At 39.9% G+C, this 22494-nt stretch overlaps 2 protein-coding genes across 5 annotated transcripts; both read left to right on the forward strand.

Moving 5' to 3' along the window:
• The first annotated feature begins 1949 nt into the window (after positions 1-1949).
• On the forward strand, positions 1950-9289 carry LOC144527052 (uncharacterized). Of its 4 annotated transcripts, none has more exons than XM_078264909.1 (5): positions 1950-2062; positions 3680-3816; positions 4302-4455; positions 6862-7002; positions 8859-9289. In XM_078264909.1, the coding sequence occupies exons 1-4, from the start codon at positions 1999-2001 to the stop codon at positions 6972-6974; spliced, it is 468 nt and encodes a 155-aa protein (XP_078121035.1). In that variant the 5' UTR covers positions 1950-1998; the 3' UTR covers positions 6975-7002; positions 8859-9289. The 4 variants fall into 4 exon arrangements, with proteins under 4 accessions (XP_078121035.1, XP_078121032.1, XP_078121036.1 ...); XM_078264906.1 differs by having other exon boundaries at positions 6862-6970; XM_078264910.1 differs by having other exon boundaries at positions 6862-6924; positions 8796-9289.
• Positions 9290-10716: 1427 nt separating this feature from the next.
• On the forward strand, positions 10717-21653 carry mrpl37 (mitochondrial ribosomal protein L37). The gene is made up of 8 exons (XM_078264911.1): positions 10717-11234; positions 13180-13363; positions 15704-15819; positions 16428-16613; positions 16743-16897; positions 17006-17131; positions 18527-18601; positions 21395-21653. The coding sequence occupies exons 1-8, from the start codon at positions 10844-10846 to the stop codon at positions 21470-21472; spliced, it is 1311 nt and encodes a 436-aa protein (XP_078121037.1). The 5' UTR covers positions 10717-10843; the 3' UTR covers positions 21473-21653.
• Positions 21654-22494: the final 841 nt, after the last annotated feature.

The following is a 22494-nucleotide window of genomic DNA, read 5'->3' on the forward strand; positions in this document are numbered from 1 at the left end:
TTTTCAGTGGCTAGAGCTGACAGAAGAGGTAGCCGTTCATTTTCACATTCATGACACAACACATATTATGGACCTAACATATTTCAAAAAATACAAGTGAAAACGGTTTTGTGTGGCAGGGCACCTTTAAGACAAAAAAAAATGTATTACAAGTTTTTTTTTTTTTTTTTGGTAACGGTGCAAAGCAAACGGTGCATAATAATGTATGCGCTAATTTGCATAAATACCACAACATATCTAAACATTGGATATAGCCAGGTGAAAATGTCTTGTAGAATCTTGTTGACATCTTACAGTAAATAAGACTATAGAGGAAAACAAATGTCAGCATAAGGGGCAGAGATCCAGTCATTCATTCAAGGTCCACTCAACTGTCAGTCAACTGTCACTCAGGTAAGAAAGATTTCCTTTTGTTTCTCCTACATCGATTATTCAACCTACATTAATAAAACATACCTGCTATCAACTACAATGTATTGGGAACATCTGGATGTGTGTTGAGCTGTGGTGCGACTATTGCTGACCTGCACAAACTCAATGCAGATGGCCTATGATGAGAATGAAGATCAGGTTCTGGGTAGATGAAGAGCCTAAATGGGTTCCATTCAGACCTTAACATTAAGTCTTTTACTGTAAGATGTCAACAAGATTCAACAAGACATTTTCACCTGGCTATACCCAATGTTTAGATCTGTTGTGGTATTTATGCAAATTAGCACATACGTAATTAGATTATGTTTGCCCATGTTAACAAACAATTTCAATAAATGTGTAATACATTTGTTGTTTGTCTTGATATAAGTAATCAACTCAGTTTCATGGTGATATCTACATCTAACATTTTTACCCTATTCACGTGAGAAAAAGAATGAATAGGTGTATGAATAGGCTATATTTGGGTCTTTTTCTAAACTTTTTTTTCCCTTACTCAGGACATAATGAGGATACAAAATCAGTTGAGTTTGCTTCTGTTGCAATTTGTCCTACCTTTTTTCATAAAATGACTGGACTATTAGGAATTTGCACCACAAAAATACAATATCAACTAAAGCATGTCCTGCGTTATCCTTATCTTGTGGCCCTACCATAGTTTTAAGACTTTAGTTTATATTGTGCTCGCGTGATGCATATTCTTAAATAAAGTCATGTTTAATCAATTAAACCTGGAGCCATTTCATGTTCCAGCAAAGGAGGGGTTGATTCTGCCACATCTTATAAAGGAATGGGTGGGCAATAGGTGTCCAGCAACAGAAACGATTGCCTGGTGGCCCCCTAAAAAGTTAATCTGACCATGTTGTGTGAACACCCTCAAACAGTAAGTGAACTTAAAGTCACCACTTCATTGTTTCAAATGTGCTATCATACAGAGCAAAAACATTTTTAATGTGGCAGTTTAGGGACTGCATTTTTTCTGCACTATAAATCAAAAGCCAAATGAGCTACATTATAATTTGGCTAGGCGGTGTCATGTAGCTCATTTGACCTGTTTTGAATGTAAAATTTGCTACTTTAATGTTATTGACGTAAATCTTTGACTAGAACCCTCATGACAAAAGATAATGAAATGCATTCTTAACTTTACCTTGTTAGACCGAGTCCTGTTACAAAGAGTCATTTGTCTTTTTGATTGGATAGATAACAACAAAAGATTTCCTGTTAGTGTAGTAGCATCAGCATAATGTTCTTTCTTGTGTGCTTTCTACTATCTACCATTCAACACGGCAGCCCCTGTGGGGATTTTTTTTTGCCAATACTTTCCACATATGCAGGGTGATGATGGTGATGTTATGGTCAGTGGTATCAGCAGAAACCTTTTCTGGTATGGTTATCGCAGCCTTCATCGGCTCAAAAATGCAGAGATGTACATCCTGTCTGGGACTGAGGTCAGCAGCTTCTGACAGTCAGAAGGGCTGTCAGTACTTACTTAGACATGTCTGTATGAAATATAAGACATCCTCAGTCAGACAGTAACAGGCAGGTGACAGACCCACAGAAAGGATGATAAAAAAATCAGAAATGTTGTTTCTGGTGATGAGTTTGCTGTACTGGAGTCAAGCTAAAGGTGAGGGTTAACATCATTGTAGATACTTTTTTTTTGTATTATTATCAGTGGAAGTATTACTTATTATTATGAATCCACTATTTTGTATTTGATTTAGTAATTAATACAGTTATGACACAGCTAGGCTACATTAATAAAAAAAACATTGTTTGTTATAACTTGTTTGCTGTTGGTGGTCACCTTATTATTTGCTGTACAAACACAGTAATAGTAAACGGTGAATGCATAAAAATGAGAAAGTCACTAATAAATGAATTATGTAAAAAGCTGATTCATGAATATAGTATGTGTGCAAGAGAACTCCCTAAATGCATGCATACCTGTTTTATATAGTCTAGGATGCATACCCACACTGTAAAAATGTTTCAAAATATTCATCATTTGTGTGTATGTATGTACAGTATGATTTTCATTTTGAGTAGACTGATTCTATTTTAGAGCCGTTTACGCATGTATTCTTAAATGTTTAATAAAAATATATTTTCTACTTATGCATGCATTAGTTCATCCAAACATATGTGATATGTATATATATTACGTTTCTACATAACCTCAATCATTTAAGATCTTCATGGAGGCTTGTACAGGAGATGGGGTTTCTCTGTTATGGTTTAATACAAGCCTAAAGCTTTTATACATATCTTTTTAGTGCATAGAAAACTAAGCTATACAAATATGGTATTGGTATGATTTTATAAATCATGTTTTAAAGTTAAACATACACATACATTCACAAGTGAATCTTTAGAATGAATGGTCTCGGTGGATGGTTACCAGTGATTTCCTTATCTATCATCAATGTGTTTTTTTTCACAAATAGGCTGATTTGTTTTTGCTAATAATATGTTCATGTTAAGACACTTTCATTTTTGAAAAAAGCTTTCAAAAGTTGCAAAGAAACTCCCTTCATTCATGTTGCCCGATGTGGTCTAGTACCGAAAACGTTGCCTACTATTACATTTATTTTTTGAAAGTTAGACAGTGTGCGGGAGTTTCTTTGCAACTTTTGACTTACATATCCGCCTACCTGTCACACTTTATAGACATGTGCAAAGTATTTTTCTGTACTGAAAAAAACTTTCAAAAAATGACCCCCTGTTGAAGATCTCTGGTTCCATGGAACACTTGAAGAGAGCAGAGCCATCATTAAAGTTATTAGTAACACGTGCTTTTCCTATGACAAGTCAAAATGTCTGCTGTGAGACCTCCTGAACTCCATAACATCTGTGTCATTATTAGAACTTTGTTATCTTACTCTGATATCTTGTTTTTTTTATCACACTATTACGTTTTTTATTAAATTACCTTTCAGCTTCTCATTAATTAAAAACTATTATTTACCATATTGTTGTAATGTTGTAATCCTGACAGTTGCTGTCATTCAAGGTGATCCTAGTAACCTCAAAATCATGAGACAGACTCTAATTAATTTATGTATTTGCACGCTAACATGTCATGCAAACTGGCATCACTCAATCCTACTAACCTGAAAATCAGTCAGTTCCAATCTATTTTAAACAAAACTGTTTAGAAACTCAAGAGATTTGTTGTGTGGTTTATATATCTTTTTAACAAAAGAAATATATCTTTTAATGTCTGTTTCTTTCATTTTTGTAGGTGGGTGCAGCGGTGCTATTGTGAGTATTTCTGGAGATAGGGAGCTTTCAGCTGGAGACGGCTTCAATCTGAGCTGTCAGTTCACATGTTTAAGAGCTCAACATGTTGCACAGCTGTGGAGGAAAAGCCCACACGAGGTAGTTACAACTTTTCAAAGGTTTTCCGACATTTATAATTTATTACAGCATGTATTTAGCTCCTTCATATGTACACTGAAACTGAGTGTAATCTTGATTATGCAACAAAGTCAGGCCTATTTTTAAGATGTTTTTTAAACTACAGTTACAATGGGGAAGCTTGTTTGAAAATGTAGACGTTATCAAATCTTCAGTTAGCTTTTAGCACTAACATAATGTGGGTATAAAATCTGTCCTACAGAATTTTTTGAAATTCTGAATTTCATGATTCCATCTATGATGTTGTTATTATCACAGAAATGATTGGGCTCTACACTAGTGCTGCCATCAGCCGGTGACTGACCCGAGCCGGACAATGACACAAGAAAAGGACACTTTTCAGGGGGAAACCCTCAAGTTTTAAATGTTAAATAACTTAACAAAGCCAGCCTCTGCTGGTGCCAAAGGGTACTATGGTCACAGTAATAACTGTTTTCGTCTCCTAGGGGAGTGTGTCTCTTGTCAATATTACCTCCATGCTCCCCAATGTGACCCTGGTCCTGAGTGTCAGCTGTGCTACAAAGACAGACACTGGTCATTACTACTGCAAGACCCAGCCGCCCGACACAATCAGCCCTGTGGTCTCGATTCAGATAGCAGGTAAGATGCTGATGAACATACAGCACAGCTATTTTGAATGGTCATGACTGAGTGAATGGTGATTGTGAGGGGTTTATCATCATTTTTTATACAATGCCATTTAAACAAATTGATTCATTTAAGTAACTGGCAACCGTACCTTTTACTACATGTGATGTCTGGTGATTCATTCATATGAAATAAAACAACATGACAAAATGATTATACCATTAACCAACAATTTATGAAATGATTGAAGAAATTGTTAAAAACTTAACTTATTATTGTGAAATGTTGTTTCATCTTTCATTTTCACAAGCGTTTTCATTGGATATAAATTGTATAACTATAGCCTACATACATTTTAATTTCAAAATGCCCTGTTTTAAAGTCATAATAATGTCACTTTTCATAATGTCACATAATATTTTTTTTGACATTTCTTTTATGTTATTTTTTAAACAACTTTATTAAGAACTGGTAAATGATACAAAGTCAGACATTCACATAACGTCAAAAAAGACAGATGACGGACTAAATGTGGTGGTTTTGTATATTTCTGTTGTGGTTGTTCATATTTCTGTTTCCTGTTTTATTTTGATAGTCTGTTTTTTCCCTTGTCTTGTCTAGTTTTGCTTCCTGTATTGTTTTCCCGCTTGTCTGATTGTGCTGCCCCGCCCTGATGTGTTTCACCTGTTGTGTCCAAGGGGGTAAGCTTCTCCTCCGCGAACCTCCTATGGCGCCATTTTGATGCTAATAAGCACTCACCCCTCGTTAGCATTCCTTTGACTGCCATTCATTTTGGCACCACTTTGACAGCGAATAACTTTACATCTGAAGCATTTAAAGACCATTTGTCCATTGTTTATTTCTAAAGAAACACAACAAGGTATAAAAGGCTCCATTACCTTGTACCTCATGTTATGGCTCCGTAGTAGACGTTTTTATAAAAATAGGCTAACGATTGTGTCATAACCACGCGACTTACTGTCGCACAGTAGAGAAATTACTGTACAGTACAGGAGAAGCGTGTAGGCAGTTTCGACTTACATTAGCTGTTTAAGTGTAATTACTAATGTTAACTAGCGTTTTAGTTAGCAATAATTAGCCTGTGTCCATGTTATCTCCTTACATATACCTACGCTCTCCGTCTCTGCAAGATTGGGAATGATTGAGATTTCTCTTGGCACAGCTACCAGAAGACTTACAACTTTCAGTTGTAAGTCTTCTGGAAAAGTGCTTCTAATGGCCTTCACTGTTGGTCCATTCTATATACAGTCTATGGTTGTGTCACCTGTCCCTTATTTGCGCGTTACCTCTTGTATTTAGCCTCTGTGTTCCCTTTACCTTGTGTCAGATCGTTGTACTGTTTCTGCGTGTCAGTTCCCAGTTGTGCTCTGTGCTGTCTTCTCGTCCTTGGAGGTTTTTTTGTCTGCAGTTCCTGTTTGTGGGTTACTTTTGTTTTTTTTGTTATCCTGTTCTTTTGTTTGTTATTCATTCTGGACTCAGTGTTTGCCTGTTGCTCTCAGGACTCCCTTTGTTATCTTCAAGATCTGACGTTCCCTCGTCTGCTCTCTGCGTTTGGGTCCTCTAATTCCCTGGATTGCGACACTAAAATAAATAAGGCGATGACATCGGAGAATGCTTGTTGAATGATTTGAATGTGATGGGTGCTTGACGTTTTTTTTCGACATTTTTTTTAAACGCTTTCAAGGTTTTTGACTGTTGTTCAATATTTGTTTGACATTTTTGACGGGTTGACATTTTTTCGACCGTTTTTCCTGCGCTTTTTAAAAAAACAAACATTTGACGTTGTTTTCCGAAGGTTTGACATATTGTTTTATTTCCCCATTTTTTGGCGGGTTTTGATTTTTCTTTTTGACGCTTTCAACGTTTTATTGTTTTTCAACAACAACTATTTGTATAGGGGCCAGTAAATATTGACTTTGGGCAAATGTTTGCCCCACCGGACAAGTGGGAAAAAAAAACTTAACGTTGAACACAACGTTGGGACATCTTTAAAATCAATCGCAGTGGACTTTAGCTGCTGCTGTTAACACACAAAGTAACTCACAACCATGTCTAGCTATTTATCAAGCTAGGTAGTTAGCATGAGCAGCCCTGTTAAGTTTAAAGGATACATTAGCTTCTATGTTTTATTTACAGCGGCAGCCTCTAGTTGGTTGAATTAGAATGACATTGACATAGTTTTTGCTCTAGCTTACAGGTGCTAAATGGCTAAATCTGGTAGCAGCTGTGAGTTGGGTTATAATAAGTTGAGTTTTAACAACTGCTGAAGTTATTTTACAAATTATTGCTTCATTTATGTATTTTACAAAATGTATTTGAATGACTATTACTTATTCATTTGTTTAATGTTGAACACTTTGCAGCTCTACAATGAATGATTAACTGTCCACTCTCCAGATAACCTGACCACATCCAGCACCCCGCGGTGTGACGGCAGCCAACAGCACAGCAGTGTGGCAGGTAAATGTCGTGCAACTTCTCAGAAGGACTATGGATTCTCTGAACTGTAAGCAATGGCAAAATAGCATATCTGTGCAGGTAAATCTAATATTATATTCCATATCTCAAGCACAGGAAAATATTGATGCATCCATTTATCAATTTCTTATGCTGCTTCCTGTTCAGGGTCTGGAGCCGATCCCATGCTTGGAGCAAAACGCGTAATGACTTGAAAATGAGATTTAAAAGAGAATATAAGTTTGTCTGCCTCAGATCCTCAGACAAAGCGGCCTGGACAGCAGAGGTCATGTCACCTTAAGTGACAAGTTGAGATTTTGGAACCATGAGTTTTTGGAACCGGATCTCAAGCAATGTTCACGCTCATAGGGAGTTAGCAGATTACACATACAGGCAAGGAGCCTAAGCCTAAGCATACAAGGCATTAGAAACGAGCAGTAAAATGGAGGAATACCATCAATTCCAAAACGTATAGGTATCCTTTTGGCAGTCTCATGCCTGCTTGGACCAGAAAAATGTCCAGAATTGTTGTCAGAGGCTGAGTTTAGGTGAAGTAAAATTAAAATTGAGTACAGGCCTGCATCGGCGGCAAGTAGGGTAGAGCTGTGTAGATGACGATTCCCGATTGAAATTTTGCGAAAGTTGGATTTTTCATAAAATAAATCAAATGTGTGGAGACATTTTTCTAAAATCTTAGATAGAAATGGCAGGTCACAAATGGGTCTAAAGGCTCTGATACACCAACAGATCGGTGTCCCCGAGGTGGTCAAAAAAGTGCCTCGGAATACACCGAAGCAACGCCGACTTGAGCATACGTTGTGCGCGAGACGTAATACGTCTCCATAACAGCAGGTGGCGCTAATCTGTATTGTCGCACAAAAAATTTAAAACGGAAATGACGGAACATCTGCACGCTGTGGTCAGTGATTGTTTTCATCAGAGAGTGTTGATAGGAGTCAAGAAGGATCGTTGTCATTACTCGCTGGACGGAAGAAAATACGATGGCTAGTAATAAGACGACAGCCTACTGGCGTTGTCAGCTGGGTTTTCTCGTACACTGATTCGCTAGTCAAGGGCTAGCACTCGACCAATCAGATTGGTCATTGAGTCCGACTGCCCACTGGCCGATTCAACAAGTCAAATCGGCCAAAATGAACTCCTCCGGCTGACGACGACCTCGCCTGACCGTCCGACGGCCGATAATCGGGTTGGTGTGTCAGCGCCTTAAAATGACTTATGACTTCAGAGGTGGCGACAGTGGAATGAAAGGAGACAGAGAGCAGTTAATAATGGACAAAATATCCAGACCCACTGTCTGAAATATGGCTTTTAAAAACCATGAATGCAGTCTGAAGGGCAGGTGGATTGATTTTGAAAGTGCAACAGTTTAATCCACAGAGAACATTGTCTGCAAGAAAATGGTGGAAATCACACAAATTGAAGTTCCTTCCTGCTGTATTGTCCGTCAGTGCAGCTTTAAACTAAGGCAGGAAATGTGTAGTAATATTTGTCCTTTGTCCTTGAAATCATTAGTGTCAGTTATATTATAGACATCATTTAAAAATGTAGGCCTATGCCAAGTCTTTAATGGCATAGTTTTGGGTCACCATCCACAGCTGACATACAGTATGACTTCATGTTGAGTGACACTCTGTAGCGCTACTGGATGGGAATCAGGATTTAGGAGGGATTAATAATTAGACTGGGTTTTTCCTGGATTATTCCTACCTGGTGTGGCTTTTCACTTTACAGTAATAATGTATAGTCTTTTTTTTTTTTTTAATATACGTTCATTTCATGTCTGTCGAGCTAATTTTGACCATGTCTTTTCTTTCCCTCAAACTCTGCCTCTTCTCATCTCTCTGTTCCTGCAGCTTTGCTTCCGAGAGATTTTATGTAACCATAAACCCAATCTGCATCCGTCTGTGTCCATGTAGGTCTACAGGGTCAGATATGGTATTGGATTCTGCTGGGAAAAACTGCCATCCTCCTCCTCAGCTTGGCCTATCTGGCTGTAAAATGCAAGAGAGGATGAGAAGGATCCAGATCTCTCTCTCCACAACAATGCTTTGTTTCTACCATTCACTTTTCTGCATTGTTTAGTCCTCAAATTTAGCTCATTTTTATATCAGTGAAGCCGTTCCAGGATTCATCTGTTCTGAATGCTACAAAGTAGATTTTTCTTGCTTCTTTGGAGACTTTATTTTTAGACGTTCATTGTATTGCCCTATTTTTTGTGTTACATCAAATGAATCTTGCATGTAAATGGTCTTTATTCAACTTATGTTGTGTTCTTTTTGGTATGAATAAACTCTGTAACTTTGTGGTGGTGTCACGTGAACGTTGACCAATAAAACTGAAAACGCAATTGAAATTGAATTGTTTTTATGTTAGTTGTTTCATACATTTTTCAATTAAAATTATATTTATAGTTTCAATCATAACATAAGTTCTCAGGACACTTTACAGAACGAGTAAGTCTTGACCACAATTTACAGAGACCCAACAATTCCCCCAAGAGCAATTGCACTTAGTGTGGGTGAGCGAGTGAGACACACAAAAGAAAGCAGTGAATACTCCTAATTTATGAACCTGTCAAGCAAACAGTGGACTTTTCTTTGGTTTTATCAGAAAAACAGGATTAATGGATATGATCTAATCCAGAGATCTTCAACAGGGGGTCAGGGGCCCCTAGGGGGTCCTCAGAGTTACTGCAGGGGGGGGCCCACCAAATTATTGTTAATATTTTGAAAGTTTGTCATTACAGAAAAATACTACTACTAATAATAATATATAAAGGCGACCGCTCTACCACTGAGCCGCCCCACGTAAGTCACATAAGTCAAAAGTTGCAAAGAAACTCCCGCACACTGTCTGACTTGCAAAAAATAAATGTAATAGTAGGCAACGTTTCGGTAAAATTAATGAAGGGAGTTTCTTTGCAACTTTTGAAAGTTTTTTCAAAAATTAAATTGTCTTAACAAATATCCAACAAATTATTTGCAAATATAAACCAGCCTATTTGTAGAAAAAAAACACATTGATGATAGGCTTACTGGCCTACAGGTAAGGTAGCCTCAAGGTAGCCATCCACAGTTCATACTAAGGATTCACTGTGCCACATGCATGTTTAACATTAAAACTTGATTTATACAATCATACCAGCAATTATTTTAATAGCTTAGTATTCTATGCTTTAGGCCGCCCTACACACTATTGTTGGCCATGTTTAATATGCAACTTAATTTTATACAGTAGGTAGGGGGTCCCTGCTCTGTCTCTCTCTCTCTCAGTTAAGGGGTCCTTGGCTTAATCTCTAATCACAGATGTCTGCTGTACAACTGTCTTAAAGGCTATATTAGCCCTCCTACACAATCTGGACTGTGGTCATAACATCTACATATTATAATTTATTCCCTGTTATATATTGTTCTTATTCATAGCCAGTTCATATTTCATAGTCATAGTTAATATTTAATAATAATCTATTGCACTGTTCAATCCCCGCACTATTCACTTTTGCACTACCACCATTGCACACACTCTACCATAGCACCTTATCATGGTCATTGCATTTCTGTGAGTGATTTTTATTTTTATTTTTACTCTTATGTATGTGTGATAAATGCGTATGTGTGTTTGTTGTGTTATGGTTGTCTAAGCTACTGGATGCCTAAAATGTCCTTTATATCTGTATATGTATCTATCTATCTATCTATTAGTCCCACTCCGAAGCAGAGGGGGGCGGTAATGCATCTCACGCTGTTTGCGAAACCGCCGTTGAAACTCAAAAAGACGAATAAGAAGAAGATCCAATGTGGCGGCGCCCTACAGCAGCGTTTACTACTGACAGGCAATGACTTAGGTCACAATAGCAGCTTAAATCTTGAAAACTCTATAAGAAGTACATTGATATAGTAATATGCTTCCAGAAACGGCCCAGTGTTTAAAAACGGCGGCTCCGTTGTTTTCTCAAACCGTTTTCTTGAAGGATTTGAGACGGTTGTCCACACATGGAGGAGCCAGGGCCAGCCACCTTCAGGCCCGGAGACATTTCGCTGTCAGCCGTTGTCTGACAGCCAAGGCTCCCCCTGAGCGCAAACCCAGGGAGAGAGTGGAGATCCCCGGGCTGGAGATGGTCACCTACGGGGAGAGGATGCACTATATGCCGGGGCTGTGTAAGCCCGTTCACCCACAGTGGGAGAGGGACTACAAGGACCCGAGACATTACAGGTCTCCTCCGGCTCACGAGATGCCGCTGTGCAAAGAAAAACCGTGTTATGTGTACAACCAGAGGACCAGCGCACTGGAAGGTATCATGTCACAGCTTTATTAACGTTGAACTTCAAGCACATCGTGGTGGTGGTGGTGGTGGTGGTGGTGTTGTTGTTGTTGTTTTTTCTTTCTTTTCCAGAAGTTCGCATTAGGTGAATGCAAGGGCGTAGATTTAGTTTCAACATTGGGGGGGTCTGGGGGGGTTGTACCCCATAACGTACCCCGTGCATTCCTCCAGAATGGGAAAGAACTTCTTCCCTCAAGCAGTCAGACTGTTGAACAACAAAACATGATGCACGTTTTTCACACTGAACTGAAATGCACTCCTGCACTTTTTCTCTGCTGCTAAATTCTCTAATTCTATATATTCTACCTCCACCTCACTGTGAACCTAACTCATAACAATCAGTGTTACAAGTCTACTTATGCCCTGTCTTTTGTTGTCTGTCCTGTCCCTTGTCTGTCTTAAATGCACTACTTTAAGTAGTAATTGCACTTTATGTATCTATAATGTGTGTCTCAAATCTCGTTTTTATATATTTTAAATGTAACACCACTTGACCCTTGGTGAAACGTTGTTTCGTCTCACTATATACAGTGTATATGGTTGAAATGACAATAAAACCCACTTGACTTGCTACCAGCCAGGCTAAAGCTAAAGGCCCGGACACACAGAGCCGACTGCCGGCAGTGCCCGCCCCGCCGATTACACATGTCAAATCGGCCAAAATGAAGGCCGACGGCCCTTCGGACGGACGACGGCATGGAACACACCGAACAGACTCGAGTCACTGACCTCGCCAGACTGTTCAACGGCTGATTATCGGCTCGTGTGTCCGGGCCTTTAAGAAACAAGGCGTCTTGGATACACAGTTTGTTGCTAGTGCGTGACATGCAGGGCTCCGCATGCACAGCAAACCACCAATCACAATCAATGTTGATCAATGTATCAAACTAACAAGCAGGCCCCGCTAGTTGACCACAACCTGAAATTTAGAGGAAGCAACACGCATGCATTATGACTATCATTCACTTTAGCCAGGATTGATAGTATTGTATGAATACAATGGTGTCATATCAGTCAACCGGTGTATGTAACCATCTAATGTCCCTCTCCAAAATCACTTCAGAAGAGTAGTCACAGCGCTTACTTGCTTTGGTTTTTGTAAAGCATTAAAGTTCAACAAAGACTGGGTCACATAAGACAATTTCCTTGTTCATTTTTATTTTCTATGTCGATGCACTCTACTACAAAATTACCCCCAGTAGTCGAGAATGATTTATTATTTCCAAATAGAGCTATTTATGTCATCTTGTAAAAATTTGTCTTTTTATTTTTTTCATATCGCATGAAAAAAAAAAATCGTAATGTCATTTTTTTCCCCCAATATCGTCTAGAATATCCAATATTCTGGTGAATTTTTATGCATCAATTTATGGTGCAAATGTCTTTTATTTAGGTAAAGGAAATAATTCTCCTGTATTGTTCAAACCTTTCTGCACATTCAAAACATCACACGTGTTTCAGGATGTTTTTTTCAGGAATCATGTACATCTCAACAACAAATCTGTTAGAGAATAAGACCTCGTTAAAGCCCCCAACGTTTAAATCTACATACATCTTTATTTATTTTTCAAGCTCATGTTGTGTTCTTTAATGTAGCACAAGTACATTACATTACATTACATGTCATTTAGCTGACGCCTTTATCCAAAGCGACTTCCAATTAAGTGCTTTCAGCCTTGAAGGAACAAACTGCAGACAGCGAGAAGTCAGTGCAAGTACATCAGCTTTAAATAAGCCAAACTGCAAAGAGCCAAATGAAAGTGCAGCTGTTTATTTTTTATTATGTAGTTTTAAGTAGACACAGTTTTTGTTTGCATACATGTTTTGAGCCCCCTGTTATTTTTACCTCTTCTTTTTACCTCTACTCTTAAAAGGTATAATTTTTCATAACCTTATGACACTTCTTTCTGTCTCAGGTGTGCGTCAGGCTCTGTGGTTGACCAAAACCAAATTGATCTGTGGTCTGCCGCCTCAGCTCCTCTCATTGGCAGAGAGTCCTGCCAATCAGATACCAGATCAGGACGAACGTGTGCAGAACGCCATCAAACATGCCCGCTTCTGGGACACGACAGAGGAACGACCGGGCGAAGAGAAATACAGGTAGTGTGTCACAGTGTAGTGTTTGTTTTTTTCTTTCTTTACCTACTTACACATATAAAATATTAAAAAGATATACAATATATTGTTTGCAAGGGAATGTAATGGAGCATTGCCTAAAACCCTCCAGGGGGACATGATCAGCAGAATGACCTGTGTGCCCCACCACAGTAACAGAGGCAAAGTGTAGCATAGGGTTATGACATCAACAAGCACCAGGTATCAATAGAGCAACTGGAAAAACAAAGTAATTAGCCTAGTAAAGACTGTTTAAGATTTATTTTTTTTCTCAATTAAACACAACATGAGGCTGCTGTAAATAAACCCTTTTCAGAGGAAAAGATGAGAGGTTAGAACCCAGTTATCAAAAAAGGTTGGATGCATGAAACTTTTTTTGTTCTTTTTGTCCATAACTGGTCCATTTTAAGTTATGTCATTGGGCAGGTGGGGTTAGGTCGGGGTTAAAACGCAGCGGATAGGCGCTGCGAAGGGCACGGGCACAGGGGGACCACTGATGTGGGAAAACACTTAAAACCTCCTTTTAAAAAAAACAGGTTAGGTTATTTAAAAAGCCATAAAAGGGACACAGTTATTAAAAGTTGGTTAAAAGAACCACTGGACAGGACGGTCAGCAGGAGTATACAACTTTAAATAAAAGGTCACCTCCACACATACCCTGGTCTTTCTCCTGGAAAGATAAAATAAATGCCCCGGTGTCATAATACGACACGAAATCTATTCATATAAATACGTTAGGGTTAAACGTGGGGTATACTCGCCGCAGCCGAGCTATCGAGCGCCAGTGTGACGTCATGGGAGCGCCGTAACTGTTAATACTCGCGCGTGGTGGTCGCGACACTAGTCTTCTCCTGAACAGAGGTGGCGCTAATGAGGAAAGGCTACCGACTTTGCTATTTCTACGGACTAGAAGAAGAAGAAAAAGGTAAACAACAGCAGAACTGGCAGCAGCATTGACGTCAATGCTTCAATTTGATTCAATGACCTACTTCGTCGGATCAAGCCTTTCATTCGCCATAAAAGAACTCCTCTTAAAGTGCCCATATTATGAAAAAAACACTTTTTCTGGGATTTGGGGTGTTCTTTTGTGTCTCTGGTGCTTCCACACGCATACAAACTTTGAAAAAAATCCATCCATGCTGTTTTGAGTGAGATACGGGTTTCTGAATGTGTCCTGTCTTCAGTCTCCGGGTGAGCTGTTCAAAATCGGCACGGCTTGTGATGTCACAAGCCGAAACGAGCTGGCTAACCACAACTGTTAGCTCGTAGCATTAGCATGCTAACGCTAGCATGCTACCTCATTCTCAATAACAAAGCACTGCTACAACACACACAAGTTCACCATAATCTCCAAAAGAACTACTTACATGTGCACCCTCATTTAGAAGTCTCCCAGCTAATCCTGCCTTGTAACTGACTGAAGTTGTAGAAACAGCCTTTCTTTTACTGTCTATGGAGCTAGCTAGCTGACATGATCTACATCTGAGCTACTGCACATGTATGCGAGTGCAATCAAAGATAGTAAGAAGAAGAAAAGAGGTCTCACTCTGTAGGTAAAACAGAGACCAGGTGAAAAGAGGATCTGCAGCAGTGAGAGAGAGCTGTGCAGTACAACAAAAATATGGTGTTTTTTGAAAATTAAATCATGTAAACCTATTCTGGTACAACCTTAAAACACAATTATGAACCTGAAAATGAGCATAATATGGGAGCTTTAACCCAGTAAGTTGACGAGAGAGACTTGCAGTCACTGTGAGAGTCCTGGCATCCGGTTGCTCTCGAGCTCATTCATGCTTCCTGTTTCCTTCTTGTCGCACGCCGCTGAAAAAAATAGAGTGGTGCGCGCCCCCTCTGGTCGAGATCTATGACATTTTGACGTCACATTGGCATGCACGAGCTCGGCTACGGCGACTGTAAAACGGCCCTTAGGGTTTGAAAGAGAGTGAACTTTGTGTGCGGGAATGCAACACCCAAAGTAGCATTGCAGCAAGGTTTGGTATCTTTGCTTTCTCCACAGGAAAACTATGGCTCACGCCAGCACAAAGCCATTTTGCTACTAATCATGTTTAGAGAGCATTTGTTAGTTGTTAAGAGTCACCCAAAGTCATATACCTTTTTATATTTACTAACTTTGTAAATGAGCCATTGTGATCACCTTTGCTGATGATGAAGTGACTTCTGTGTTAGATTCAAAGGTCAAATGTGTCATACCCTCTGTCAGCTTGGTTGACTCACTAAATGCACACGGTACTTTTACAGTCCTTGTTTGGGAAATGAATAACTCTCCTCACTCCCAATGTTTGTGTGTATGTGTTCCTTTCCCAGCAACACTTTGCTCTTGAACCTGCTCCATCTGTGTGCAACTCTACAGTCCAGCCACCCAGCGATTGGAAGGAGGATCTTTGCTGAGAAATACTCATTGGCAGCCACATGGAAAAGAGGTAATGTACTTTCTTGGATTACATTGTGTAACACATACCCTGTTTAGTTTTTGACCACTACTAGTGCTGTAGAGCAATGTTTTTACTAGTGAGTCCCCGTTTAGTTTATATCATCAGCATGCTAGCGGGCATGCAGGTGGCCCAATACACATTACTGCTGATGATTACATGCTGATCAAAAGGTTGACAGCAAAACGCAGCAATGTGCAAACCAAGGCAACAAAGAAGAAGACTGCTAAATAGTATATATAAACGATGCAAGATTTAAAACATTTCACAAGCGATGGAAGATTTATTACAGGAAAAGTGAAAACATTGGCTGGTTGTGCTAGAGGAAAAGTCAGAGGATCACCAAAGTCATCGAGATCCTTTCTCTGAGGACCGTCAATGTCCTTACAAACTTTTATGGCTAGCCATCAATTCATGTGTTAAGATATTTCAGTCTGGAACAAAGTGGTGGACCGACTGATTAACGACAGACATTGCCACTCCTGGAGACAATAAATGAGTCTTGAAAATGGATCCGAGCTGCCTGAAATAATAATGAATCTGAACATACTGAATGTATTCTAATGGACTCCCGTTTTCATTCTACGTTCTAATACCAGGCGAGGACCTGTTCCAGGTTCGAGGTCAGAATGGTTTACTGCAAAACTGCATGGATCCTCTCCCAGAGGTTTCTGGGAAACAGGAAGTGGGCGACACAGCAGATCATGTCCTGGAAACCTTCTATCCCGTCTCCCCCACCATCGACCTGCAGAAAGTAAACGTGTACAAGGAGATGAACTGCTCAGGTGAGAAAACACCCAGTGCTCCTTCATGTCACAGAAATCATGGTCTAACAGTAGCGCGAGTATACAAGGAGTGTCCGTTTGGGCAGTGCTCAGGCCTAATTAAATCACATCTCCATGTTATCCAATCAGGTTTCAGGGGTGACTACCCTTATCCTCATGCCCACACACTTTACTTTCTGGAGGGAGCTGATCCTTGCTGTAAGCTCCGGCCAGAACAGTTCAGAGCCAAGATGTTCATGTTCACCTTTGGAAACGCTCTGGTCCGTGCACACAACCTGTATGGGGTAAGGATTTACAGCGTGTCATTATACACAGCAAATCTGTGAACATACTGTATTACCAGTTGCTGATCCACATTCTCGTGTGTGTGTGTGTGTGTGTGTGTGTGTCAGCCTCAGCGTGTACTAGATCGTCCTGTAACAGTTCAGGCAGTAGGGACCAACGGCAGAATTTTCCAGTTTATGGTTTTCCAGCTCAACACCACAGATCTCTCAGGAGACGACGGCATCAAGAACCAGGTGCTTCATTTTTTTTTTTTTTTTTGTCAACAGCTGTATGGGTTGCTTTGTGGGAAAGTCCAAGTCGCCAACCGTAGTGGCTTTGAAGAGACATCTTTGCGAGGACATTTGCTTCTGCATAGATAGAGTAGATAAACAATACAAAACAGTACAGAACACCCAGCAGTTAATACCACGAAACTCATGTTTGGTTTAATGCTACAGCTGAAAAGGCAGCTACAGAAATGAGTTATAATAAGATGAACAACTATAAGCAGTATGCGTGAGCAAAACTGAAAATGTGCTTCAACTACTACAATTTTTTTTTTAAGTAAGCATTATAAGATGTCATTCCATTTTTAAAGGAATATTGCATGAAAAATCTGCCTTTTGGGTATCAAATAGTCCCCCCATGGATTCTTGAAAGCTAGCTCTGAGAAGTTTGTAGCTTGGTCCTCTGTGAAATACGGCGGCCGTAGACAAAATCACGGTTGGAACATAGACATAAACAGTGGAGTTGTTTGAGAAGTTTGGTTTCTTTGGTTGGGACTAGGGTTGGGCATCGTTTGGATTTTAACGATTCTGATTCCAATTGCGATTCTTCCTTTCGATTCCGGTTCTTATCGATTCTCGATTCTTTGAGCGGTGGAGTTGAAACATGCTTATCTCACAAATAAGAGGAACGTTTTATTTTGATTCAATGGTGGGTTGCAGTTTTACCGGGCTTTTTCAACGTAAAATAAAGCCACACTAGAGCGCTGCTTACTGTGCTCCATGGCTGCAACACAACGAGCGCCTGGCCGCTATGGAAACCAAAACTTGCGCATTTTAAATTGGGAAGCGATGATCAGATTTGAAACCAAATCCTCCAAACGATTCCAATAAAGAAACGATTCCACTGGAATCATAATTTCTGAAACGATTCCATGTAGGAATCGGTTCTCGATGCCCAACCCTAGTTGGGACTCTGGGTCGCCATTGGAAGTGATTGCAACTGCTGTGAATTCAAGATGACTACAGGTGCCACTCTCATAAGAACAAGCTGCCACCTTTTTAGAGCCACCTTTAAGTCTCCTTTAAAGGTGACTGTTTTTCAGTGGAGTATATCTTCAACATCAATGGCTCCCTCTCATATTTAAATAGTATGTAAGTCCGGTTTGAAAGAGATCAGGACTTTATGAGGATATTGGGACTATATTTTTGCACCACACTACTGGTTAATGCTTTTATTCAGGACTGAATAATATGCTGCAAATACATATGCAAAGAAACTTGTCCTCAGAACGAGTTTTCATTGATATTTTTGATCAAGTAATGAAACAAACATATGTGCTGCTGTGTAGAAATATCAGAATAACTTTGCTGCTTCTTAGTTCATTTTCTGCTAGCTTTTGAAATGTTGTCTGCTACATGCAGGTGTGGCTGGATGAAGATGTTGAGCTCTACGACTTTGCAAAAATCCGACCACTCATCAAGAAGAAGCAAGTGAAGGTATGATCACAATCAACTTTTGTCTGTTGGTAACTGCCACTCACTAACAAGTAGGGATGTAACTGTATGAAAATGTAACCTCACGGTTATTGTGACCAACATTATCACGGTTTTTCGGTATTATCGCGGTATTTTTAAAAGTGTGTTCAATATGTTCAGAAAGCACTGATAGGAATAGAAAATAGAAATAGTTTCAAAAAGTGTAACAGTGTTAATTATATTCCAAAAATATAGGCAAAACCTTATCAAAAGTGCAACTTTTAACATCAAAGGAACAAGGGTTCAGCACGTAAACAGCTTATTTGTCAGGAACATTTCCAGTAGTGCAGGTTTAAATTATACAAATCCAAACATTCAAGCTAAGACATAAAGAACATTATGTAAACAAATCAAAGAAACACCACTAATTAGACTCGGATGAAGCTGGGAAGGGTTAAACACACGGTTTCCACACCGTGGTAATCCATCGTGATGATAATAATATTTTAAATTTAAAACGATAATTGTTATCGTCAACATTTTTATCGTGGTTTACCGTTACACTGGTAATCGTTACATCCCTACTAACGAGCTTATGGTTTGTGTCCACTGTGGCGTTTTTTTTTTTTGTTTTGAAGGGAGGGATCGCTCCGCTTCCCAGCATTGCACACTAGTGGGCTTGCTTCACTGACCACCGACAAGCAAAGAAAACAGGCTACACACTCCTACAACCCCGATAGCTGCACCTGATTGGACAAACGCTGTCTGCTCCCAGAATTCAAAACAGACCATAATGGCGGCTCGTTTGGAAAACGTTCTCTTATTTTACGAAAATAGTTCACCGAAATGTTTCTGAAAACATTTATTTGCGACAAATAGGCTATGTAGTTTCTGAATCTGTCTTCATTTCAGATCGACAAAGGTCAGTTTAAAAGATTTTCATGAGTTTTTGAAAGGCAGCAAGTCGTGCTGCCCGCTCTTCATTTGCATAGTGTAGCCTGGAGTCCTCTTATGCAAATGAGGAGCAGGTGTAATGGGTGTTCACTTCTCTTCATTTGTGTACAGTTAATAATGTCGCCGTTAACACTCTGATTGCCGCTGATGGTAGTCTCTGCGTTGTGTTGTGTGATGGTTGGAGACTAACGGCTGACAGTTGGACCCCAACGGAAGCACCTCAGACAACTCCGATGTCATTGATCGTTTATGGCTAACAAGCCTTCGGGATCTGAGGGATAAAAGGCCGCTCTCAGTAAAACTACTCAATATAAAATAAAGTAATAATCAAAGGAAACTTACAATAATGATTGATGTGGCCAAGTTCAACAACTATTAAAAATAACTAGGAAACAACTACTAACTGACAACAGATCAACGGTACAGGATCAAATAGGCTACTTTTAACGTCACAAATGAAATCACAATTCACACAACGATACTATTTACAAAGATGGATATTTACACATAGATAATTACTCTGGATGTACTGTCTCATTAAAACTATACATTCATATTTACAGGTTTCATCAACTTATATTACAGTACCCAATCACCTGAGGCATACAAGCCCGGTCTGACTTGCTCCCCAAGGGATGGAAGTTTTATAGCTGGACTGTAACCTTGGATACTGTAACTTAGTAATTATTAAATATTATTAAATATGAAATAACAGTATGAAAATATGACAAATATGTACACGTTACAACTACCAAATAAAAGTAAAATTACTAACAAAGTGATTTAGAACTCAAGCTGTGTTTTTAACGTAACATGCAAGAGGCATATGTTACACGGGCAACTCGACGCCCCCACTTCTGGAAATTCACCGCAATGCTACCAGAATGCATTGCGCGGCTGCTCACATAGACAATGAATGGGAAGTGGGGAAATGACACTTGGCAGTGGCCACCTACCATTTGTGTGACTTACAGCCTGGTCCTGTAACCAATACTGCCGCCTCCTCAGCAAATCAGAACCTTTACTCTTATTTAAATCAGTGTGGTCAAGGGAGTGTCTGCATTTATGACACAAGGAGACAGGAAATCAAATATTACTAGTCATTTAGTGGGTTATGTAATCTGTCACCATCTTGTCAGAACGGAAAGTGAAGCAAGGAAGCTTGGCAGGGCCAAACCTCTCATCTCCATAGATGCAGTGAATGTGTATGTACTGATGACTGTGACAGGACTACAGAGAGAATTAAAGGAAAGAGCAGCAGAGTGTGGAAGAAAATGTTCTCTCAAGTCCAATTCAGTGGCTAGTTCAGATGAGTTTTATTCACTGTGCAGTGGAGAAAGAAGCTCACAAGAAGCTGTAGGATTCTCTCTGACCAGAATGAGTTGGTCAGGGTTTTCATACAAAGTTACAGGAAGCAACAGAATATCAAAAGCTGAGAAGGCATTCACTAACAAAACAAATCTGAGTAGATTTGCATAGACTCTATGCAAATCTTGTTTATCTATGCCATAGAACCAATACGTCTGCTCAAACTATTGGAAAAACGGTCCTTTGTTTAAACAAGGTGTGAGCTCCGATGGAGTTGGCTCCAGCTCTTAAACAAAAGGTCTGTGTCACAGTGACCAAAGTAAAATGCTTTGTTTTAACACTGAGCTAGACAAAATGTGGATAGAGCTCATTAATTTGGGAGACACTATAAGTTTGTTGAACATAGAAATAATAGGAAACTAATCAGTGAGCAGGAAAGAGGATATCAGGATAAAATGAGACTAAAACTGTAAGATTATTCTTTTCTTTTCTTTTTTTCCTGCAAGAGTAAAGTTGAGTCATGCTGATTGGTTGCTGTGTGTCTCCCTGTAGGTACCAGCTGGTCTGGCAGGATACAAGCCTGAAACATTCAGCAAGTTCTTGTCCCTGTACCTACACGGGGCTGTGTAGGACGTGTGGGTGTGGGTGTGTCTGTTGGTGTGTGTGTGTGTGTGTGTGTGTGTGGGTGGGTGGGTGGGTGTGTGTGTGTGTGTGTGTGTGTGTGTGTGTGTGTGTGGGTGTGTGTGTTGGTGTGTGTGTGTGTGTGTGTGTGTGTGTGTGTGTGTGTGTGTGTGCTCTGAGCAGTGGGTATGTGTGTTCTGAGCTGTGTGTGTGTGTGCGCGCGTGTGTGTGTGTGTGTGTGTGTGTGTGTGTGCTCTGAGCAGTGGGTATGTGTGTGTCTGGGATCTAAACCAACTTTAGTCCTCACCTGCATCACACCGTATTGTCTGGATAATTTGGATGGACTGAAACTATAAAACCCATTTCAACACACTGACTCCATGCCTCTGTTTGTTCTTGTAACTGTGAGACCTCACTCAATAAAACAAGTTGTTCCGAATATGTACTTTAGTTTTTATGCCTTGTGTACATTTAAAATAAACCAGGGCTCACATCCTTATCAGTTTTTCTTTCTTTCAAGTTCTCACAAATTGTCATCATCAAAGCTGAAGCTATTATAACTCACTAGTCAGTGCCTGAATTGGACCAAAAAAGGTGCCATTGTTTTTATACTCTGCCTCTAAACCGTTTACCCTACCCCTAATCTTACTCCTCATGCCTGAACCTAACCAATCCAGGTTAACAGCAGGGCTTCCCATTTTTGAGTTTTGAAAGTGCCTATATCATCTGACAAGATGCAATATTGAATACCCTTTGAAGCTGGGGAAAGACATCTCTGACTCACAGACCATCAGCACCGGATCCCCTCAGGGCTGTTCTTTCTCCTCTGCTCTTCTCCCTGTACACCAACAGCTGCACCTCCAGTCACCAGTCTGTCAAGCTTCTGAAGTTTGCGGACGACACCGCCCTCATCGGACTCATCTCTGATGGAGACGAGTCCGCCTGGTGAAGTGGTGCAAGCAAAACAACCTAGAGCTCAATGCTCTAAAGACAGTGGAGATGGTTGTGGACTTCAGGAGGAACTCAGCCCC

Source organism: Sander vitreus, chromosome 12 (genome assembly GCF_031162955.1).
Source record: "Sander vitreus isolate 19-12246 chromosome 12, sanVit1, whole genome shotgun sequence".
NCBI classification, from domain to species: domain Eukaryota; kingdom Metazoa; phylum Chordata; class Actinopteri; order Perciformes; family Percidae; genus Sander; species Sander vitreus.

What these genes read in the sequence shown, in the direction of transcription:
- LOC144527052 (XM_078264906.1), top strand. Translation starts at nt 1,999, where the DNA reads ATGATAAAAAAATCAGAAATGTTGTTTCTGGTGATGAGTTTGCTGTAC. An exon ending in GTACTGGAGTCAAGCTAAAG is followed by an intron (nt 2,063 to 3,679) that starts GTGAGGGTTAAC and finishes TCATTTTTGTAG; the next exon opens with GTGGGTGCAGCGGTGCTATT. An exon ending in GGTCTCGATTCAGATAGCAG is followed by an intron (nt 4,456 to 6,861) that starts GTAAGATGCTGA and finishes TCCACTCTCCAG; the next exon opens with ATAACCTGACCACATCCAGC.
- mrpl37 (XM_078264911.1), top strand. Translation starts at nt 10,844, where the DNA reads ATGCTTCCAGAAACGGCCCAGTGTTTAAAAACGGCGGCTCCGTTGTTT. An exon ending in GAGGACCAGCGCACTGGAAG is followed by an intron (nt 11,235 to 13,179) that starts GTATCATGTCAC and finishes TTTCTGTCTCAG; the next exon opens with GTGTGCGTCAGGCTCTGTGG. An exon ending in GGCAGCCACATGGAAAAGAG is followed by an intron (nt 15,820 to 16,427) that starts GTAATGTACTTT and finishes TTCTAATACCAG; the next exon opens with GCGAGGACCTGTTCCAGGTT.